Source organism: Pungitius pungitius, chromosome 8 (genome assembly GCF_949316345.1).
Source record: "Pungitius pungitius chromosome 8, fPunPun2.1, whole genome shotgun sequence".
In the NCBI taxonomy this organism is placed as follows: domain Eukaryota; kingdom Metazoa; phylum Chordata; class Actinopteri; order Perciformes; family Gasterosteidae; genus Pungitius; species Pungitius pungitius.
In genome coordinates this window covers 12,638,941-12,660,340 of record NC_084907.1, presented here as the reverse complement: position 1 = coordinate 12,660,340, position 21,400 = coordinate 12,638,941, and the positions used below count along the sequence as shown (strand labels likewise).

The 21,400-nt window shown below is 51.0% G+C and overlaps 1 protein-coding gene across 3 annotated transcripts; it reads right to left on the bottom strand.

The window, feature by feature from the left end:
• Nucleotides 1–1,218: 1,218 nt before the first annotated feature.
• On the bottom strand, nt 1,219–20,667 carry shq1 (SHQ1, H/ACA ribonucleoprotein assembly factor). 3 transcript variants are annotated; one of them, XM_037448039.2, is made up of 12 exons: nt 20,335–20,662; nt 19,568–19,872; nt 19,335–19,399; nt 17,351–17,479; nt 17,136–17,278; nt 16,864–16,976; nt 16,681–16,769; nt 13,165–13,322; nt 12,685–12,738; nt 10,658–10,781; nt 8,247–8,367; nt 1,219–2,163 (listed from the first exon to the last, which is right to left on the bottom strand). In XM_037448039.2, exons 2-12 carry the CDS (start codon nt 19,708–19,710, stop codon nt 1,590–1,592), a joined length of 1,713 nt encoding a protein of 570 aa, XP_037303936.2. In that variant the 5' UTR covers nt 19,711–19,872; nt 20,335–20,662; the 3' UTR covers nt 1,219–1,589. The 3 variants fall into 3 exon arrangements, with proteins under 3 accessions (XP_037303936.2, XP_037303935.2, XP_037303934.2); XM_037448038.2 differs by having other exon boundaries at nt 17,136–17,479; nt 19,568–19,904; nt 20,335–20,667; XM_037448037.2 differs by having other exon boundaries at nt 17,136–17,479; nt 20,335–20,667.
• Nucleotides 20,668–21,400: the final 733 nt, after the last annotated feature.

Genomic DNA, 21,400 nt, shown 5'->3' with positions numbered 1-21,400 from the left:
CATGGCGGGGGCCGTGGCCACGCCGCCCTTCATGCCCCCACCCACAAAAAGAGCCAACATTGTTGCACCAGGGAGAACCCGATTGATTTCTATACATAGAGAATGGTTAATCTTCCCTCTCGGGTGTTACTGCATTTTAGCTTTGGCCCGTTAGATGTTTAACGCATGTTCCTTACGTTTGAGGCGAGGGTTGAAACAAGTAATTAGATCCTTGGGCTAAAGGCATATTCTGCACCAGTGGAGGGTCCCAGGTGGTCTCGTCTGTGTTCTATAGTGTCCTAGGAGCCCCAGGGTGCTGCAGACGGCACACTGCAGGACATCGCGCCCTCATTGTTGCCCCACCTGTTCCATCAACTTCAATACAGTTGAAACAGACTTTAAAAAAAGCAGACCAGATCATTGTCAGAAGTGAAATTGAATTCCTGAAATACCCTGATAAAAGATTGTTCCTTTCATCTTTAAGCAGTGTATATAGGTGTTATATAGAATATATATATACACACACATATACATATACACAGAGCCTTCCCCTATTTGGCTTGTGCTGTTGCTAATGGGCTAATTATCCCAGTGGCCACATGAGTCCTGACCACATTACTCCACTTTCTTAGACCTTTGAGTGTCAAAGTGCACTTTCACTACACAAGTAAAGGGCTGATATATCAAATCTAAGTCAAAATAGAGCACGGACATCTCATTTATTACCACCTTTGTATAATTTAACAGCCATTAAAAGCAGCGGGCTCGTCTCTTGAAAAATGTCCGTTGGCGAGGAGCATTAATTGCAGAAGAAGTGGCCGCGGATCCCCGGTCAGGCTCCGAGACGTCTGGGGGGGGGGGCACTTTAAAATGAAAAACGGCAGGACAGATCAGTTACTTAATCAATGTGAAGCCCCAGTGGGGGAGCGGGAGAGCGCCACCTGCAGGAGTGGTGCCATCTCCAGACTCTTGTCCCTAGGGATGTGTGTGTGTGTGTGTGTGTGTGTGTAGGGGGGGGGGGGGGGTGTTAAATGGGGCGGTTCTCCCTCAATGAGTCCAATCTGGGGACGCACTTTAAAACCTATTGTACCGCAGGGTGGGTGGATATCCCCAATGCACGCGTGTCAAATATCAGTCTGTCCTCAGGGGGGTGGGGGGGGGAACCTCATCCATCTGCCTGACATGTGACTCCATGTTTGTTTCTCGGCCGAGGAATGAATCTCCCACATCAAACCAGGCTCTGAGACAGCGGCACAGCGTTTATTTATTGGGAAAAGAAAGCGCCCTAAAAGTAACAGAGCACATGGCCTGTCAATCACTACGCTTGGAACAACCCTCCTGTTCCGATTAGTCAAGCCCAACATGCATTTACACACAGTTTGTTACCATGGCAATAGACACGGGTAGAAGAGAAGTCCTGGGCAAGCAGTGGGTCCGGTTCACGAACTCTGTGGAATTACTTTCCATAATTAAAAAGACAAAATAAATCATACCAAGTGAAACGTTTGCAGAGGATGTAGCTTTCAGTCAGATAACACATGAGGCAGAAGATGGCTCTGGACACTAAGGAAGTATCCTTCTTTATAGATAATAAGGTCCTCGAGCGCTCGCTAGGGACCCACAGCGCCGTCCTCGCCCTCCTGCGGCGTCGTGACGATGAGCAGGGGGTTTCTGCGGGGGCTCGGCTCCAACAAAGTCCCCCCGATGCTCCCGCTCCCCGACGGCCTGTCCGCTCCTGGGGAGATTCTCAGCTCCTCCTCCACCCGCTCCCCCAGCTCCTGGATCAGCAGGCTGGAAACCTGCGAGGCGGGGAGGAGTGGGCCCGTGGGTGCTCGGGGGACGGGGGAAGCAGCAGAGATGGGTTGGGGCTGCGGAGGGTTGTCCTTAGACGCTCCCCCTCCTTCTGCTCCTCCCCCTCCTCCCTCGTTGGACTCGGTGCAGCTCTGCCCTTCAGACTCCTCGCTCTCGTCGGACGAGTCACTGCTGCTGCTGCTGCTGTCACTGCCGGATATCAGAGCGCAGTCGGAAGCTACCCCATCTTCTTCATCATCATCGTCGTCATCCTCATCTTCCTCGGCCACCATTGCTGCTGCCTCCTCGAGCTCATCCAGTTCCAGCCCCAAATCCTTTTTCTGCAGGGAGGCTTTTTGCAACGTCTCGGCCAAGGCCGACATCTTCTTGGACCTTTGGAGATAAAGTGAAGACAAATGAGGACCCGCGTTCCGGTTGTCACTTGGCTCAATGAATGTGGCGACAGGACGGCGCAAAGAGGGAGAATGAATGAGACATCAAACTACAACCTCATCAGTGGTACCCATGAGAGAGAGAGAGACTGATGGACTGGCTCTGCGTACTAAAGACATAGCCACAGGATAACCATCTACAAATCTAATACCCATTAACCATATCGCCTTCTCATCTGAATGCTAAGTAGGCCGCGATTTGCCGAGGCGCTCAATGAAATATGGAAATATGGATGTTTAATAATGTAGGGAGATGAGCTGCGGCGATACCCAGGGCTCGTGCTCTCCTCCCACTCTCGTGCTGCTGCTGCTGCTGCTGCCGCCAGAGATGATAAGAGTGGGATTACACAGTGAGAGGGAGGGACCCCTCCTCCTCACCTCCACATTGTGAAAGGCTGAGCCAACAGTCGGAGGCTGAGAAAGGGGGACGCATGGAAACAATCAGCGGAGCTCCGCTCTCTTTTTACAGCTGAATAGGGTCTGAAACTGTGACCATTTCGGTCTTGGAACAACTCTCAAGCCCAGTGCCGTCCATGTTTCATTGCTCTTATGACCCGGAGGAGGGCTGCTGGAGGTCGCAGAGGTCAGCCTGCAGCGTCACTGTGCAATAATTATTAATGACCACCATGAAAAGCATCAGTCTCCTAAAAGGGACTCAGCAGTTGAGTTTGATGGTGTTTTAGTTGTACTTTCATTTGCTTTTATTCGGACCATCACTCAGAGTCCCTTCTCGCTCGCTTGTTGTTGCAGACAGAGAAACACAACCCCCCCCCAAGCAGTGCATTAAACCTGCTCCCCAGCTTCAGCTCGGCAGTTGTCCCCCCAGCGAAGACACAAGGGACTCCTTGAGTGGCGGGAAGGTGATTTATTGCATTCCCATGTCCTCCTACAAGGGAGGCCCCCGCTCGCTCATTATTCAGGCTGGGGAGGGCCGCCACGCTGTCAAAAACCTATATTGGTTGCTATTCGCCGCCCGGCGGGGTGTGTGACCCGCCCCTATTGCCATGGCGATTACAAGATGACCTCTGCGGGTCACTGATACGGTTCATTCAGGGTGGGATAAAGAGTGTGTGTTTATGGAGGGGCCACCCTTTGCATTCACGTTTTCACACTGAGCCCCACTGCCCTCTCTGGCCCAATTAACCCTGTGCTGAGCGCCGGGGGGGAGGGGGGGGTCCTCATTAGCACAGCGACCTAATGAGCTCCCTGTTCTGCGGAGGGAAGCAGTGTGCAGGGGTCTGTATTTAATAGGAGACAAATGAAGAGACTACGTAAACACACTCCTCTGCTCGGAGAAAGGAATAATCTTTTTCATGGGGGGGGGGGGGCAGGGGGGGGGATTTGGGAATGTGGGGGTAGACCTGTCGGCATACAGTCTACCATCTGTGGGGGAAGTTGATTTCCCAATTCATAGAGCAGCACATAAATGCACCACAAACTGATCGGTGCAAATTAAGAGAGGAGAACAGGGGCACACTTTGCTTCACACGTGGGAGAACGCCTGGCGATTTAAACAAACCAGTGTTTCACCTACCGCGATACCAGGGGAGCACCCCTCCCCCCCTCCCGTCCACCCAAAAGTGGTAACCCAGGGGGAAACGCAGCGCTTTCGTTCTTCACGTCTCAGCGTGTGAAAGCCACCAAGCACCAGGCAGCACTTTTAAAATAATGACAAATGGCCGCCTCCCTCCCACCCACCACAGGATATGAAGACATGAAAATGACGACACATGTGTGCAGGCAGCGTGGAGCCTGCTCAGGGTCCCGGGCTCCATGAGAGCTTCCTGCAGGCCGGGGCAGAAGAACCCCCTGCAGCACCGCCACTTCAAAGACGGCCCGTGTTCTCTTTCCCCCGTGGGAAGTCATTACTGAGTTAGCATTGGGGAGGAGCGCTTGTTTTGCTCTGTGGTTGGAGAGGCTCAGCCTGCGGTGAATACAAAGCCTCTGGCCGGGAGGGGGGAGGGGCAGGTGGTGGTGGGGGGGGGAGGGGGGGTGTAATGTTGTACACAATCCAGTCATTACTGCACCGCTGTTGTGGCTCGCCTTCATTACACTGGGGAGGGCTGGCTTTTCCCAAGGTTGGAAAACTTCTGTGGCGACAAAGACGCCTCCATCTGCCCAAGTCTTTAGGCAGGGGATGAGATGTCTGTCTCTGTGTGTGTGTGTGTGAGCCGTAGATTTCTTTCGTCAGGCTTGTGTTCATTGTAACTGCGACTCAATCAGCACGCCTGTGCTGAAAAAAAAATCCGGCAGCTCCTTTTCAGACACACATATCTAATGCGAGCGGCGGCTGAGGGGATGAAAGGCGACAGTGGGAGATGTGATCCGTCACTGAGCGCTGGAAGGGTCTGAGGCTCGGGATGCCACTTCCATTCCACAAATGAGAAACGCAGATGTATTTATTCAACACGCCAGCGTGGAAGCTCAGACTATTAAAAGACTTTCTGTACTGTACAAACACTGATCTGTCAGATGTCTGCTGCCTGTCAGGCGCGCGAGTGTGTGTGTGTGTGTGTGTGTGTTTTCATCCCGCTGCTTTCTCGGGAACTGGATTTCCTTTCAGATGCAATAAAACCTTGAATTCTTGACTGATCTTTAAATCTTGAAATCCAATTGCCTACTTGAATCAAAGAACCATTGTAGTTCATAGTGTCCATAAACATCCATTGGAAATTGTACTTTCCTTCCATCTCGGGCTTAAGCGCTCACACTACGTACATTCATTCACTCATGTGATCCTGTTGTATGCTCTAGCGCCACCAACAGGTTGACACCTGTGTGGATTGACCGCCAGCATCTTGAGACGTTCATTGTTCAGAGGATGAATCCCTAACCCTAACCATTAAAATAAATAAATCTATCAACATTAAGTTTGTAAATTCATCTTGGTACTGTGATGTATTTCCCAGCAAACTGGAATATTTGAGTGGTAAACAATTAGGGTTTAAATCAGGTCTTTCGCATTTGATGTAAGCCTTAGAGTAACACATTTAAATGAACCAATTAAATACTGTGACTAAGACGAGCCCTGAATCACTTGATTCTGATGTAAAAATACTTTGATACAGAATCCTTGATGAATATTTGATGTATAAGCAGATATAAATAAACAAACGGAGGTAAACGGGCTTAAAATGGGGAGAATCTATTTAATATTTCATTGGGGCATCAAGGCTTTAGTGGAGCATACAAGGGAATGTGGGAGAATAAATAAACAGACAGTTCCTGCTGTAATTCCCACATCAGCATTTAAACTGGATCTTCAGTATCTCTTGCAAAGCAGGGCTCTGGTTTGATCCGTCAAAGCCCGGAGGGACATTTCTTTTGGGTTTTATTTTAAACGTTGCGGCTTGGCACCCGGTCCGTTTCTTTGCTATAAACTACATTCAGCGCCTTGTTACCCCTCCCCTCCCCATACATTGAAGCCCTGAGAACAGATGAATGCTGCTAATACAAGAGCGCTACGGATCAGCATCAGATCACATGGACGGGTCTGAAGTGGCTTCATGCTGGGAAGAAATGTGTAGTACTTACCCCCGATAGCGGGGCGACATTTGCATCTTTGTTCTCCCCAGCGGGGGGGGAGGGGGGGGCCTCCGTGTCCTGCCTGTCGGAGCGCCTCTGTTATCGCTTTCAAAGCCTTCACGGCTTGACAGTTGTGGTTCCTAGCAGACACATCAGCCGTGTGGTTGTGGGGGGGCACGGGGGGTGTAGGAGTGAGGGGGCGGGAGCTAAGAGATGATTCCCCATTTGCCAACACCACAGAAGTAATGTGGAAACACCTTATTACGTCCAGTAGCTGATTGGTGGTATGAGCCCTGAGCTCTACACAGAGGGGTGCACTCAGGTGAATTGGCCAGCAAAACGGGGGGGGGGGGGTTCTCCTTTTGCCCCTCAAACACTCCCAGTTGTCGGAGCTCCAGATGTGGTTCACCGGGGGTGGGGGGGTGGCCTCAGGATACAGAGAGAGTGCGACTTCATTCTTGGCCGCGTCCTCGTTCACATTCTTTTCTCCCTCCCTCTTCAGAGAAAACAACTCGCTTTGTTTTGTTGGGTTTTGAGGGGGGGTGGAGGGGGGGGGGCTCAGTTCACACCTTCCATTCACAACCATTAGACTAACAAGACTAATTTGACTAATGTGTCTCTGGAGCAGTGTGCGATTGGCCGTTCCGCTCACCTCCCTCCCCAGAAACTTGGATCCCAACGCGAGCATGCTGCTCATGTTTGTTTTTTAAATCTAATTGACCCAATTAATAGAAGGACTGGGTTGGACTGGGTTGCAATGGTTCTGGAGTGAAGCGGCGCTTCAGAAAGGAAGTGGGAGCCCTGCTTACGTTCACGGTGGTACTGTAAGGCGACACCCGGCCCGCGAGCCTTTGTCTGCCTCCGAGCCGCGCTCCAAGCGCCTTCCTCTGGATGAAAGGGACGACAAAGGAGGGAGAAAGTGCAGTCCAGCAGCAAGAGGGGGGGGGGGGGGGGGGGGCTAGAAACTAATAAACTGCCGGCTCTGCGAGCAGTGAGCTGGATTGGAGGGGGCCGTGAGGGTGAAGTCTGTTGGCTACAAATCAGTTCGACTCCTGGAGGTTTGAGGTTCCACAACATGCAGGGTTCTGCAGAGAAGGGGGGGGGGGGGGGGCTTAAATCACGCTGAAGCATTTACGAGGTTGTAAATTTGAGACCGATGTCTCTGCAGTCAGAGGAACTTTAGGAGAAGAAATGCATGTGGGACAGTGAGGGTATGAAATAACTCAACCCCCCCCCACACCCAACAAACATCCATCACGTCCATCATACCCAGCTGATCGCGGGCTCTGTGTTTGAGTTGAGTGACAAGATACAGGGACTTTTTGGCAGGGGGGGGGGGTATTAGATTACATCTCATCTTACTGCTCCCAGAGGCGACTCACTTAGCAGAGGATGACAAATCCTGTGCTGGGGGGGGGGGCTGGCTATCTCGCACCGAAGAAACGCAACGGCTGAGCGATCTGTCATCGAACCTGTCAGGCGGCACAAAGGGGGGGGGGGGGGGGGGGGCACAACAAACCAGCGCGTGCGTCCTCAGAGAAAAACACAGCTCCCCTGTGTGGCTTTCAGACCACAGAATCTCTCTCAATACCAGACTCAGACAACCATGTGGAGGCGGGACATTTTCAAGGTTGTTGATGGACGAGTAACAGCGGCTTACAGAAACAGAACTTCCTTCCTTTATGGACAGAAAAGGGGAAACGTAACAATTCAATCACAGGTCGCTGCTCCGGGAGCTCGGGCTAATCCGTTTACTGATCGATGCCGGTGCAGCCGGAGCCAGCCGGTGAGGTGGAGCTTACATTTAGGCCCAATGAGAGGGAGGGGGCTGCCTGTAACAGCACAGGATATCTTCACCGTCAAAAAGGAAGGGTATGTAACTTTGCCCCATTAATTGTCCATGAACTAGACACTTGTTGCACATTCTGTTGAGTTGTGTATTCCCCCCCCACGATTATAAAGTAGTAACGACCCGGGGAATCGATCATGCACAGAGGGGCGGAAAAGTGCTTTACTCTGACTGACACACACACACACACACACACACACACACAACATTCGAGATCTCAGTTGGTAAAATGTCAAAATGTGGAGGGTGGGAGGCAGTAAATCCCTGCAGGCCTTTTATCTGGGCTCTGAGCCTACAACATCAGGCACACATTTTTCAACTGGGCTCTTCTCCAGGAGAGCGCACCATTTGGCTGAACCCGGGCCATGTGTACGTATGAAATGTGTAAGCAATTGTCTACAAATATAAATTATTGATAATCACACCAAGCCCCCCCCCCCCCCCCCCGGTTCTGAGAGTGTCCCTCAGAGGGAATTCTGCAGAGTGCGCTTCTTTGCTCTGGGTACCTTGGAGAACACACGACCTGGTCTCGCTGGCTTGTTCTTTCCATTAGCCCAACAATGACACCCAATCGTCTCCTCCAACACGCTGATGCATCATGGGGGCCGCGTGGCACGTAACTCTGTGACAATGAAGCGGTGCGGACTTACTTGACCCTCTGGATCCAGACGCAGTAGTCTGTGATGTACAGATCATTCAGGATGTAGGCTGGATCGTTCTCCCGGAACACTCTGTGAATATCCAGCAGGCCTCGGAGGACGCAGGCCTTCCCTGGGCGGAGGAACGCGCCACGCCAGGCAAATGGAACAAACAAATGAACAAAACAAAAATACTGGGTTATTTGAAGGATGTCAATGCCCCATGCAGCACTGCTTCAGTGCTACTCTGAATCATTGGGATCTGACAAGCCTCAGAGCCACATTCATATCATTACTTGGTTTTAAATAAACATGGGTTTTTTTGTGTGTGCACAGTGCGGTCTGGTCTATTGAAGACTATCAAAGCCTTCAAAGAAGGGGGCGGGGGCCAAGGTCTAAGACCATGGCAAGTACAACAGCAGATATCTGCATGGGAGATGCCCCGTACATGCTACTGAAAAAATGTGGGCTGGTGAGGAAACAGATTGCCATAACAACTGAGATAAAAGGCTTATTGTGTGGTCTCCACCCCCCTCCCCCTTTAAATAATACCCAATCAATTCCAAACCACACAACTCGGGTTTTGTTGTGGGTGTTGAGAGACACTCCCTTTAGGACATCAATAAGTAACCAAAGTAAGAAGTAACCAAAGTTACAAGGCTTGAGGCACGATGACCCCTGCATACGGCCGTTTCAGCTTCCAACACCGGGGCAGTAAATGGAAGATTCATGCGACCCCCTCAGCAGCAGCGAACGCCAAGCCAAACGAGCCACAGCCCTTCCCCCTCCGACTTGGGGCTATAAATAGCCTCACGATGCCCGCCTCCCCCCCGGCTCTGCAGAGACGTCCAGACGTGTCCCGGTAAACCGGGCACCCCCCACGAGGAAAGGCTTCAGCAAACATTTGGTTCCCACCTGAGAACGGGATCGCAGGCCTGGAGGGTTTCACTCATCTCCCTTCTCATATTCCTTCTCAGCTGCCGAGAGGAGCTTCATATTGGTCTGATTTGATGACGTGCTTCAGGGTCCGAAGCCCCGGCTCCACCTGCTTCCTGTTCAAATATTTACCCCCCCCGGATAACGTTCCCTCAGAGGGCCTCAACCTGAACGCCGCCGGTTTAATGAGTTTGTTTTGCTAATACCGAACAGTGTTTGCTTTCACGGCCACTTAGATGAAGTGCCTGGAAAACGGCACCGTGCGTTTCCAATTGCTTTATCCTGATTAATGAATTATTGCGTGGCGCCGCGCTGGGAGACACACGTACTGTCGCGCTACAGTTCATTAAGAGCATCTCAGACTTCCTGAATGCTCACAGATACTGAAGGTTACGAGTCGCAAAAAAAATAAATAGCTAAAATAATGTGTTCCCAGCCATCCTCTTATTAAATAAGACTCAAATGAACAGAGCTGAGGTGGCAGAGAGAAGGTGAGGTGGGAGAGGGGGGGGAGAGGCACTCGAGCCGCTCTCTTGATCAACTCATCTACCCACTTAATGAGGCGCGCAAATGCTAATCTGGAGCTTAAAAGGCCTTTAATTTGCTGTCATTTACCAGCGGTGAAATCATGGCGAGCAGGATAATCGTAGCCCTCATACACCCCGAGTGTGTTTACAGCGCAGCGTTTCATCTGTCCGTGGGGGGGCTTTTGATTTGAAGATTACTCTGGGATTTGAGATGTCTAAGTCAACACTCGATTCTCCGCTAATCCACTTCTCGCTCCCCGAGGCGGCCTGAGCGGGGGCCACTCGGGGAGCGGCTCGTGTCCGTGCACTCAGGCGCGCTGCTGTCTATTCGGGGTGGTGGAGGGGGTGGGGGGGGGGGAAGGCCGGCGCTGTGCGCTGCTCAGGTCTAAACCTGCCACAGCAGGAGAAGTGGGGCTGCCTGCATCGACTGTTTAGAAAAGGTGGACGTAGTGTCGGCAGGTCAATAGAGGGCAAGCGCCCCTGTTTGAGCCCCCCCCCCCCCAAAAAACGTTTATATTAAATAACAAAAGATATGACATAAGACAATATTTGTGATTTTTGCTGCAGGCCCCTGGCTGTCATAACCATGACATGACTTCAATAAGAAGGTCCTTTAGAGGTTTGCCACTCAGAAGGACAGAGAGGCAAAGTTCCTCTTCAAATAATCCTAAATGAACCTATTGTCCCATTATAGATCTATACATGTATTATGTAATGAGGTAGAGATGCCGGACCTGTCAATCACAGTAAGCCCTGTAATTGTTTATCTAACAATTTCAGCTGAGTCATGTGCTACCTCAGAAAATATAAGGCGTTGCCATGAGCCATCAATTGCATTTCAAGAAACAATTGAAAAATAACGAATTTTTGCTTGTTGCGCTGAGCTTCCGCTTCTAATGCACACTGAAAAACATACATGGAAAGGTGTGTGTGTGCTGCTTCTTCTTCTTGGTGTCTCACCTGTCTGCAAAATCTTAGTTGCGTCACGGACGGCTGCGGAGGCCATTGCGAAGTGTCTGTAGAGCGGGTAGCACAGGACCCTCCGTCCAAACGACAGCAGGACGTCGTGCAGCGAGCTGTAAGTCTGCAGAGGACACCGGGACACACGTGATTCAGCACCGGGACACACGCGATTCAGCACCGGGACACACGTGATTCAGCACGACAAGTCTGGAAGGTTGCATTCGGCCATATTTCTTCCTCTTCCTCTCGCTGGCGTGCGCTGCGGTTGAGGTTGTGCTAATTACTCTTAACAAGTCCTGGCAAAAGAGGGGCTAAAAGATCTTAAAACACCTCTGCAGCCCCGGCGTGTTAATTGCTGCTTCCCTCTAATCACTGCCTTTGCTCTCTGATTTTTCTCCGCACTAATGGACGGGCAGAGATTGCCACCTCGCGTCTCCCCCCCTCCCTCTCCTTTCTTTGTGGCTTGTTAGTTGGATGTGTTGTGGGGATCGTGCTCTCCCCCGGGCTTGTTCACAGGTGTAAATACGGATGGCTGCTGCGGGGAGCCGCTCAGTCGCACCAGGCAGTCGACTGAGGAGAAGGAAATATGCAGCAGATGAGGGGGGAGGAGGTTTGAGGGGGGGGTTGTAGCAGGGAGGCCAATGTAAGGCACAAGGGAATAAAGTAAGAGTTTTTTTAAAAAAGAAAGGAGAGAGGGAGAATGGAGTGAGGAAGCAGACTTCAGCAGTGACACACAAGACAGGCAGTCACAGACGGAGAGGAATCTATTGTGGAGCAGTAGGTGAAGGGAAGGAGGTGGAGGGGGGGGGTATTGAGCGAGGCGGGACTGTCAATGGGAGCCGACAGCTGACGAGCAGTAAAGGGCTGCCAGGTGGAGCCTGTTCTTAATTCCTCCGTCACGGCGACGGGGGAAAACCACAATCCCTCAAACGGCCGTCAAGGTCCCATTAACAGACCTCCAGGCAGCCTGCTTCCCAAATACAACGACTTAGACACACCTGGCCAGGACGCTCTGGGACACACCTGTACTGCAGCGTGTGCGCTGATGTGCAACAACGGCGAAGGAACGGCGGTGCTAATCGGCAAGGAGCGGGGACGCCGGGCCGATGACGGTCGGCTGAGATTTGCTTTTTGGGGGGTTTATAGCACAGGTGACGGGCACCTCGTCAGAAATGAGATTAACCCCTGTGCAAAAGGTGAGATCTAAATAAGTCTTTTTAAAATGAACGCTTTGTCCACAAAGGCCCGGACATCACATGCAGGCAAATACCTGATGGCACACGGTGGCCGAGGCTCATGGGTAATGTAGTACTTTGACATCTCAGCCATTCAAAAGGACAAAGCATGAGAATCAACCTAAAAATGAGTCAACCTGTTGGCCCAGGACACACACAGACACACACACACACACACACTTTGAGATGAATCGGGAGTGCCTTGAGCAACGGTTGCTGTGGCAATGGCCCGATTAAGTTTGGTACGTTCCTCTTGTTATGGACAACATGAGGAGTGCATTCAGAACCTTCCTAAGCTGGTGCCCACATCACTGTAAAATGCATGGTTTCACCTACACTTAATCTGTAAAACACTCCCTCAGATTAATGAAGCTAATGATGACTGATCGGGTATCGATGTAATAATAATAAATGTATTTGTTTTTAAGAGTTCAGGTATTGATTAACCCGGATGCTGCCTCGTATGTAAAAAGTAAACAATCACACGTCAATGTTTCTCAGCCAAGAGGAGCGAAGACAAAAAAAATTATTGGTGGATCCCAGAAATCTAAACAAGATCACATTAGATGGGAAGATAAAGAGGAAACGGGTTCGTTGCTTCCTGCATGAAGCTCATTGGTCCACAGAGCTCTTCTCACGACCAGAACAAAGGAACAAAAAGGTGGGATTGTTTGGTTTGTGTCCACCTCATCAGGTTTGGAGAATTGACCTTCCGTCCCCCCCCATTTGTCTTTATGGTGAGTAGTTGAAAGCAGAGATGGGAATGATCTTATCTCTTTCCTCACTCACCTCCAGCCAGCACAGAGTCCCACTGAGTTTTCTGATGGTCCACGGGGACTCAACCTGTGGGGGGGGGGCACATAGAGACACACGGAACAATTCATTATGTCTGGACAAAAGCACTTTCACAGTGAGAGAGCAGGCTGTAAGTTATTTCCACTACGCTGGGGGGCTTGTTGTGGACTAGCAGCGCACTCCATGTGGAAATTAATTGTATTAACGGCACCCTCACGGACACGCGACCTATGAACCCCCCCCCACCGACAGTGAAATGAGGCGCGCTCACCTTGCTCTGCCGCAGCTACCTTAGGGGACACAAAGAGGCCCGGCCTGAGCTCTCAGAGCCGCCAGTAATCTCTTAAGGCTCTGAATGAAATGGAAGGGAGTCGAAAGGATTTGTGGATCGAGGGCTTTGTGATCCAAGCCTAAGTGGTGCTCTCCTCTCACACACACACACACACACACACACACACACACGCGCACACTCACGTTGTGCTCTCCCTCCGTGGAGCGAGCTTCGTAGCAGTAGGCCAGCAGGATGTCCACGAGGCCGAGCCACGCTTGGTGAAGGGACGCCTTGTCCAGCAGGTACGAGCGGTTGGTGAACTTCCTCAGCTGCTCCTTCTCGTCGTCGGTGAAAGACACGGCTGCACGGGAGGGGGGGTAGGGGGGGGGGGAGAGTTAAGTCACAGCGGAAGAGGGGGGACAGGAAAGTGCCTTATTTTGCCTCTATTGTCCTCTTCTGTCCACCAGGGTCTGAAAACACAGAGCTCACATGTGAGCACGGTCGTGACGTAACTGAACTCGCCCCGTTCTGCCTGGGAAGCCCGGCTTCACAGACTAACAGCACACTGTACAAGAGGGAATAGAGCCCGGCTCCAATCTCACGCTTGAAATGCCTTTGTTGTGGTAACATAAGCGTAGGGTGAATATATCCTGAGGTAACAGCTTACGGTCCAGCTGGGCGACCCGGTTGGGGATAGGTGTGAAGAAAAGGGGAGTGCGAGATGCAGGATGGACGCTCATCAGGTCAGAGCGGCACATTAATAAACTCCACCGCCGAGTGCACAGCAGAGAGATTCCTGTGGTCCCTCCACAAGTCGTCGGGTCACACACACACACACACACACCTGCAGACTCTGACGTGGATGAATGTAAACTACAGTACTTTCCAGTAACTTCTGCTCAAGGCTCACACTGTTTTACATATTGATATTCACTTGGAAGCGATATCCTCAAACCGCTGGGGACAGAGTGCCGGGAAGAAGCGTGACGCGGCTGCGGTTGATGAGGAGCAGAAGAAAAAAAAGGCCATTAATTAAACTAAGACCAGCAGAAAAGCCAAATCAAATTTAGACGCGTTTGACGGCCTAAAATATGTAAATAAGTTCAATCAGACGAGAATCTCTGGAAACCAGTGCTTCTCCAAATTCACTAACTGTTGCCTTTTGAAAGCGACATCTGCCTAATAGGGTGTGTGTGTGTGTGTGTGTGTGTGTGGGGGAGGGGGAGGGGGGGTGGGGGTGGGCGGCCTAATGAGGCGACACAAAACAGACTTCAATCCCATTTGAGCTATTTCAAATCAAGTGGCGCGGTGAATGCTTGCAGGAACGTGCTGTAACTCGAGTGCACACGCACGTTCCCCCCCCCCCCCCTCACCCCGCAGCTTAGAAAACAGCTGAAAGCAATCGCTGTGTCCGCATGAGGGGGACGAGGGGGGAGGGAAAAGCGTCCCGAGCTGAGATGCAGCACATGGGCCGGAGCACATGCCTGCACGCACACCTCTCTCCGGTTGCAGTGGGAACTTGGCTCTGCTGGGAAGGAGATTCCTGCTGCATTACGTCATGCTGAAGCTCCCTGCAGGCGCTACCTGGGTCCCACGTGAGCGCAGCTGCAGCGTGGAAAGGTGGGGGGGGGGCACGAGCAGAACACACGCAGACTGCACGAGCACGCACCGCCTGCACACGCGCTAACACTCATTGAGAGGAGATTGAATGCGCTGCTCTGCAGAGGAGGGAGACATCGAGACGACACAGCGCTTCTTCCTTCCACGATGTGCAGACAAAATCTGCATTTTAGCTGATTCAAGAGCCGTCTGTAAAACAGTCGGTAATTTAAAACCCGACATTCACAATAACCAAATGCAACATCTCAATAATAGCAGCGGTTGCGAGTTGGACGATCCGTCCGACTGGAAGGCCTTACCCGCCGGTTGGTCTCCGCTGAGGAGCCCGCCGGGTCCATTGGGGGGGCATTGGAGCGCGGCGCCTTCTGCTGACTGCAAATGAATTGCTAATTCGTCCAATCGGAGCGGCGGGTCTCTGTGGGTCCAGATGGCCCGGAGGCCCGTGGACGGGTCGGAACGCGCCTTTTGGGGAGGATTTCCTCACCAATGAGAGCAGCTTGACGCGTGGTGTGACCCGCGGTGATCTAGTGGAGCGTCAAACGGAGCAAAGGGGCGCGTGACGCCAGTCGGCCCTGTGTGACGCGGTCCGGTTCCTAATGGCAGCCATAAGAAAGAGCAGCAGGTAGAGACCATGGAGCCAGTGGACAGCTGGGGCCTGTCACTGCAACCCCCCCCCCACCACCACCACGACACTGGAAACCACAGAGCGGCTGGTTTCTGCTTCATTAGCACTTGGGTCCACATCCATTTGGAGGACATTTAAAAAACAGTCCAAACACCCACATGCAGGAGTCGTGGTCGCCATTTTTAAATATACGGCGAACGGTTAAAATCTAGAGCGCGCTCTCCAGACTGGACGGCAGGCCGCTCAGACATCCCGACTGATACATTCTTCACACAGAATAATGCTATTCAACCTGTCAATCAAGCCATTAGCTTTAATTTGGCCCATTTATCCGGGGCCCCGGCTCCCGCCTGAGCCACTCAGACTCAGAATGCCCAATGAGCCGGCAGGGGGGGGGGCGCGCGGCGCCGTAGCGTTCGACAGGGGTAATCTCAGGCTGTGGCTAATGGCCTTCGCGCTTGCTGACGGATGGCTGCTCATCGGCGACGGGGCTGGGGGGATGTGGGGGGGTGGCCCTCTCGCTGCCGGGGGCAAAACCGCCACGGGGGCGACCGGCGGCACACTCTCTCCCGCGATAATGCTGTTTAATCCAAATCCTCCCACAGGAGCACAACCCCCCCCCCCCCCCCCCCCCCCCGGGGGGGGTGCTGGAATCGGCAGGCAGTCGTAGCAGCACTATTGAAATGAAAGAGGCTGAGTGGAGATGTGGAGCCAGTGATTTGGACAAAGAAATGAACTGGAAAAAACGACATTGAAATGAGAGAATTTTTGGCCTTCTATTTGGGTTGCTGCTTCTTCTAAACTGGTCTAAATGCAGCAGGGAGACTCAGTGATTAGAGGAGGTCTAAGTTCAACTTCTCATAATGGAAAGTGTCTTTCCTGATCCAGAGCCCCGAGGCTATTTGGCAAGGGAGTGCAGCTCTGTGGCTTTCCAGCCGACCTCCCACTAGGAGGGGAGGAGGGGGGAGGGGGAGAAAGACTTCGTCCTTTGGGGATTCATATGTATATATCACGGTTTTCCCAACCATTGAACTAATATAAATAAAATGCACGCGCACACACACACACACACACGTCAGCGGCTCACAAGCTTTAGTTGCAGCCAGCAGACCCCCGTTTGAAGGGGGGGTGATAAAATGGTACGATTTGGTAATTTGGTTCAAATTATAAACAAAACCTGATTGTTCTTAGTTTTTGTAGCTTTGCGCCACCTTCTGGTCACTGCTGCGCTTTGTTTTAGGGGTCAAATGATTCCCATTTCTATCAACTTGTGGGATGTGTGCCGCTAATTATTCTTGTACGTTTCTTATTCTAGGATTTGCTTTTGTTTGTTATCTCTAATGTCTCACCTTACTGGGAAAAGAAATGTCACTTTTTCCAAAGCAGGCACTGCGACCCCCCACCCCCAACCACACGTTAGGTGAAGAGCTATATGCATTCATTTAAAAAAGGCATTATGAAGACCTGAACTCACCCGCTTGCCCCTCCTGCTCCGTCAGCTTTTCCCACCAGGGCCTGAACTTCAGCAGCTCCTTTATCTCAGCATCCTCAAACAAATCAGCCCTAAAACGACCCACACCGGTTAGCAGACAGCACGGAGCGGGAGGCTTGGGGGGGGGGGGGGGGGGGGGGGGGGGGGTTACTCTAATAAACTCACAGGTAATGGTCAGGGGAGAAGGCGGACGCCTCTGCGTCGAGCCGCCCCCGCCTCCTCTCGTCTGCCGTCGCTCCCTCTGGGTTCTTCAAGTCGATGACGTCACTCAGCTCCTCCTGTGGGGACAGTTTGGACATTTAGCATCTTTAAGGAGGACGCCTTTGGACCCTGCGGTTGTGTGCGAGGATGCTGTAGAGGGCAACCCCCCCCCCTCACTCCCCATCAACCACAAAGCCCGTCAGGGTTCACTTACAGCGAGACTTCCGGGGGCTCACCTGTAATCTGGCAAACACTCCACACCTCTGGTTGCCAAAGCCATACTTCTGCAGAGCCCCCAGCTCCTCCTCGGAGGTCTCCTTGTACACCTCCTGCTCCATCTGCCAGTCAAAGTCTTCCTCATCGTCATCCTCAGCGCCTTCTGTGGAGGGCAGAGCAGCCGCGGTCAGTTTGAGTGGGACTCCGGTCGGAGGGAGGCGTGGACGTGACTCACCCGGGCTCAGGTCCTCGATCAGTGGTTTTGCTGAGCGGGCGCCTTTGGGGGCGAGGAGGCTCGTCAGCATCTGGAGCCCTTCAAAGTGCTCTCCAGCTGTTTCCTTTGGCACCCGCAGCGTGACAAGACCTGCGGGTAGATGAAGGGAATGGTTATCGGCCACTACACGAGCTCCCCTTAAATAAGGGACTGTTCTTCAAACACAGTTATGTTGATTCATCTTTCGGCGGTGTCTCAAATAAGCCCACTTTTATGAAGACAAAAAAAAGGAAAACTATTTTTGTCACTATTAATAAAAATAGGTAGCTTCCAGTTCCAGCAATATTAGGAATTCTTGTTTTGACATCTTGTACAAAACCATCAATAAAACAAAAAACATCAGATGATGAAAGTATTACTTTCTACCCATCAACAATATTAACATTTAAATTATACTACAGTTGAGAAAACTGCAACATAACGAAATGTTGTCAGGCGTAACAAAAGGCGTAACAGGACGGTACAAAAGAAAATAAAACATTACACAAATCTAGACCTAGTCATAGATTTGACTATGGTGGATCCCTTTTAAATTCAAATGACAGCTAATTAAATTGGCCACCTGTGCGTACGGAGCTTCAGTTGCTCCTTTCCTACACAGGCGATACATTATTGATAAATTGGAGTAAAAGGTGGTGAAGACCTCAAAGTCCAGTCTGCCCCCCCCCCCCCCCCCAAGTGTTTAAGCGCAGACGTGCTGACGATGGGAGCTGACTAATTGCTGGCGTTGCCGCCCCTCACAAGTCTGAGAGCAGGATCTTGAATGATCGTCGCTCCTTAGAAGTCGAAGCGAGGCCCCTCATTAGTGCGGCTTCATCCGCTGATGTTACAGGCTAATTTAGACACGGCCACGCTGACACTTGTTACTTGAATAGAGCGCCGACCTCGTCCGCTCGTCACACATTCAAAGGAAATCCCCCACAAGCCCCCCCGAGAGACATTACAGGCAGCCTGTAATCACAGTGACATCAGAGCGGGCTGCGCCGGCCCTTTAAATGGAACAAAATAATAATGATCAGTGGGTTTCACGTTGGGATCAACCCCCGTCTGCCACCGGCCAACAGCATGACGCCAAACCACGTTTCACTGGGACCGATGTACAACCGAGTATCTGCACGGAGTCAACACCTTGTGGTCTCCACCACCTGACACCCTCCTCGATAAAAAGGAGCCGCTGGAACAGGTTGGACTTTGTCACCGGGCTGGGGGTGTGCTCGAGAACAGACTTCATCTCGCCGACGTCATGTCAGTGAATCTAAAATGTTTACTGAACAGTCAACCTCTTTTCTCCCAAGTTGACCGAAGAAGGACAAGAATCACAGTGACGTCCCCAACTTGAGGGACTTGAGACTGGTGTGGTTAAGGCACGTTCGTCAGTCCCCCTCCCACCTACACCTGCTGTCACTAAACCTCCTTCAGCACTCGGATGACTGCAATCAGACACAATTTGACAGAGAAAGAAAAAGCCACAAGGAAGCTGTACTTTCCCTGGTTCAAAGAAAGGTCAGCACATTCCGATAAACACTGAAGTGAAATACATTTTAAAAAATTGAGAAGGTCCATTCACTTGTTTCGTGAGTCACTGGCTTGCCAGAAACAGAAGGAGAAATGAAAGGAAGACATCCGATAGACCTTCTCATCCATGTTTGCTCCTGCCATGTCCTACATCGCAGCGCGGGACGGACAATACGCCCGCTACACTTTGACCACAGCATATAAACCAGAGAAAAGAAGCAGAAACACAACGGTGTGCCGTGTGTGTGACATGTGTTTTGTTCCTGCAGGTTGTCTGCATGCTGACTCCACGCTTAAGAAGACGTGAGAGGCGTTTAATGCAACAGCGTGTGTGCATCTACTGAAATACATGAGCAGGCATTTGGTTATGAATCCCCACGCTGTGTATCACCACTGTGTGTGTTGTTGTGATTCAAATAGTGTGACTTACCAGCATCAATGTCAAACTTGGCCTTTTCTCTCCCATCTTCCACTATTCTGCCAGGAAGAGACAATCTGAAAAGAAGACGTGGATCCAGACGATTACGGGAGGACAAAAAGACCCTTTATATTAAACAATGGATTAATTAAAGTCTGAGGGGGATTGTGGCACTTGATAAGCCCATTAATTAAGCGCTTTCATCTCCATCACCAAAGCTAATCCACGTGAATTGTTTGACTCACCTGAGAAAGTAGGGCTTGGCGAAGAACTTTAAATCGGTTCCGTCGATGTAGAGGTCAAACTCTGATGTTCTGGTGTAGGGCACACGGATGCTGAGGATCAGGAACTCCGGCTCCTGGCTCAGGTCGAACGCAGGAGTGATCATTGTGACTGCAGATCGCGGGGAGGACCCGTAGCATCGATGAATATCTCAAGCTCCTGGTCCAGCGCCTCGCGGGGGTTGAGTGACGGGCCCACGTGCTCCCTCCCGCCCCCTTGTGGCCGCCTCAAGGTACACGTTTCAGCCCACGTGTGTGATCCGGGAGAACTGTAAACATAGTTTATGAGAAACGATCGTTTCTGACCGGGGAGGGAGGTACATTAGGGGTCCATAACGGCTTAACAGGGGCTCGTAACGGTTTACTTGTTGAGAAACCGAGCTGCATTCGGAAAATTACATATTTTAAATGACTTTACTCGTTGACGGACCTGTGTGTCATTCGCTACATGTCTTTACCCATCTCTCCAAGTACAGGGGCTTGTCATTGCGTTCGGCATTTGCCTCTTCTGAATACAAGTATGTTTAAAAGATAGTTGCCGTTATTCACATATATCTTACATATATCTATATATTAGTATCACATATCCAGCGTTATCTTAGCAACGGGCGGAACGTTAGATGCTGAAAAATACAGTTAAACAAAGTTATCAACGATCATTCATTGCTAATCAAACGGCAAACTCCAACTACAAGCAACTCAGAGTTGACCCATGATGTGAACATCTTTACCGTCAAGTCACGCCGACTTCACGGGCGGTCCGTCTGAAGTTCGTCCGGGCGTTAGCTGCGCTGTTAGCCTGTTAACTAAGCTAACGCGTCACCGCTGTCCTCGTGAAACACGAGGCTAACGTAGCACGGCTAAGCTAGCGGACACATCGCGCTGCTCCGGTGCACGCAGGGCGGGTCGCGCTGCTCGGTTCGCCCCGCGGAGTCACTTAGGAGGCACGTAGGAGCCGTTCAGAGAGCGCTCACTCAGCAGCGGGGCATCCTCCCAACAGGCTTCACGGGCAGCTCGTGCACGCAGCGCCCAGCGTTTACCGTAAACCAACGTGTAAACGGGCCGCACGAATGTTCTCACACAATCCCCAATACGTAATAATGGATCTGTCGGTCTGAAATGAGGGCGGTGATTACTAGAAGTGAAACATTTGTGTTGAGTTGAGCTGAACACAAATGTTTGGTTTTCTCACTTTCACAATTCAAATGCATGATTTAAAATAAACAATATCAAATAAGTATACCGGATGCACCTTTACATTTACTCAAATACTGTAACTACTTGAATTAGAAGCACTTACATGTCACTTAGAACTTAAAGGTGCTTTTGCTTCATTGGACTATTTCCATTTGATGGTATACTCTATAAGTCGACTTTGCATCATTCATTTTGAAAGGATAAAACAATTGTTGCTCCACTGGCCACGACTAATCAAAACTGCTTACTGAGTGATGCCACAGGGGCCATTCTACTGCATACGGAGCACTCAAAACTGAGGTACATTATGATAATGTGGTAGAATTTGGAAGGCCTTCATTTTCCCACTGTGGAATGGATTCATTCTATACAGTTAACCTGGGAGCCTGTCGTCACAGTCCCTAAATAAAAGCCTATAAGTGTGAAGTGACTGCTGAGATTTATAATGGCAATCGACGAGGAAAAAACTTTTGCAAAGATAGCCAAAAATCCCTTTTCAAATGACAATTTCATTTTATTAAACAGACACTACATTGGAACATCCATTTCACAGAAGACGTTTACAGAAATGAACTAAGAGCTGTAAGAGTGCCACAGTAG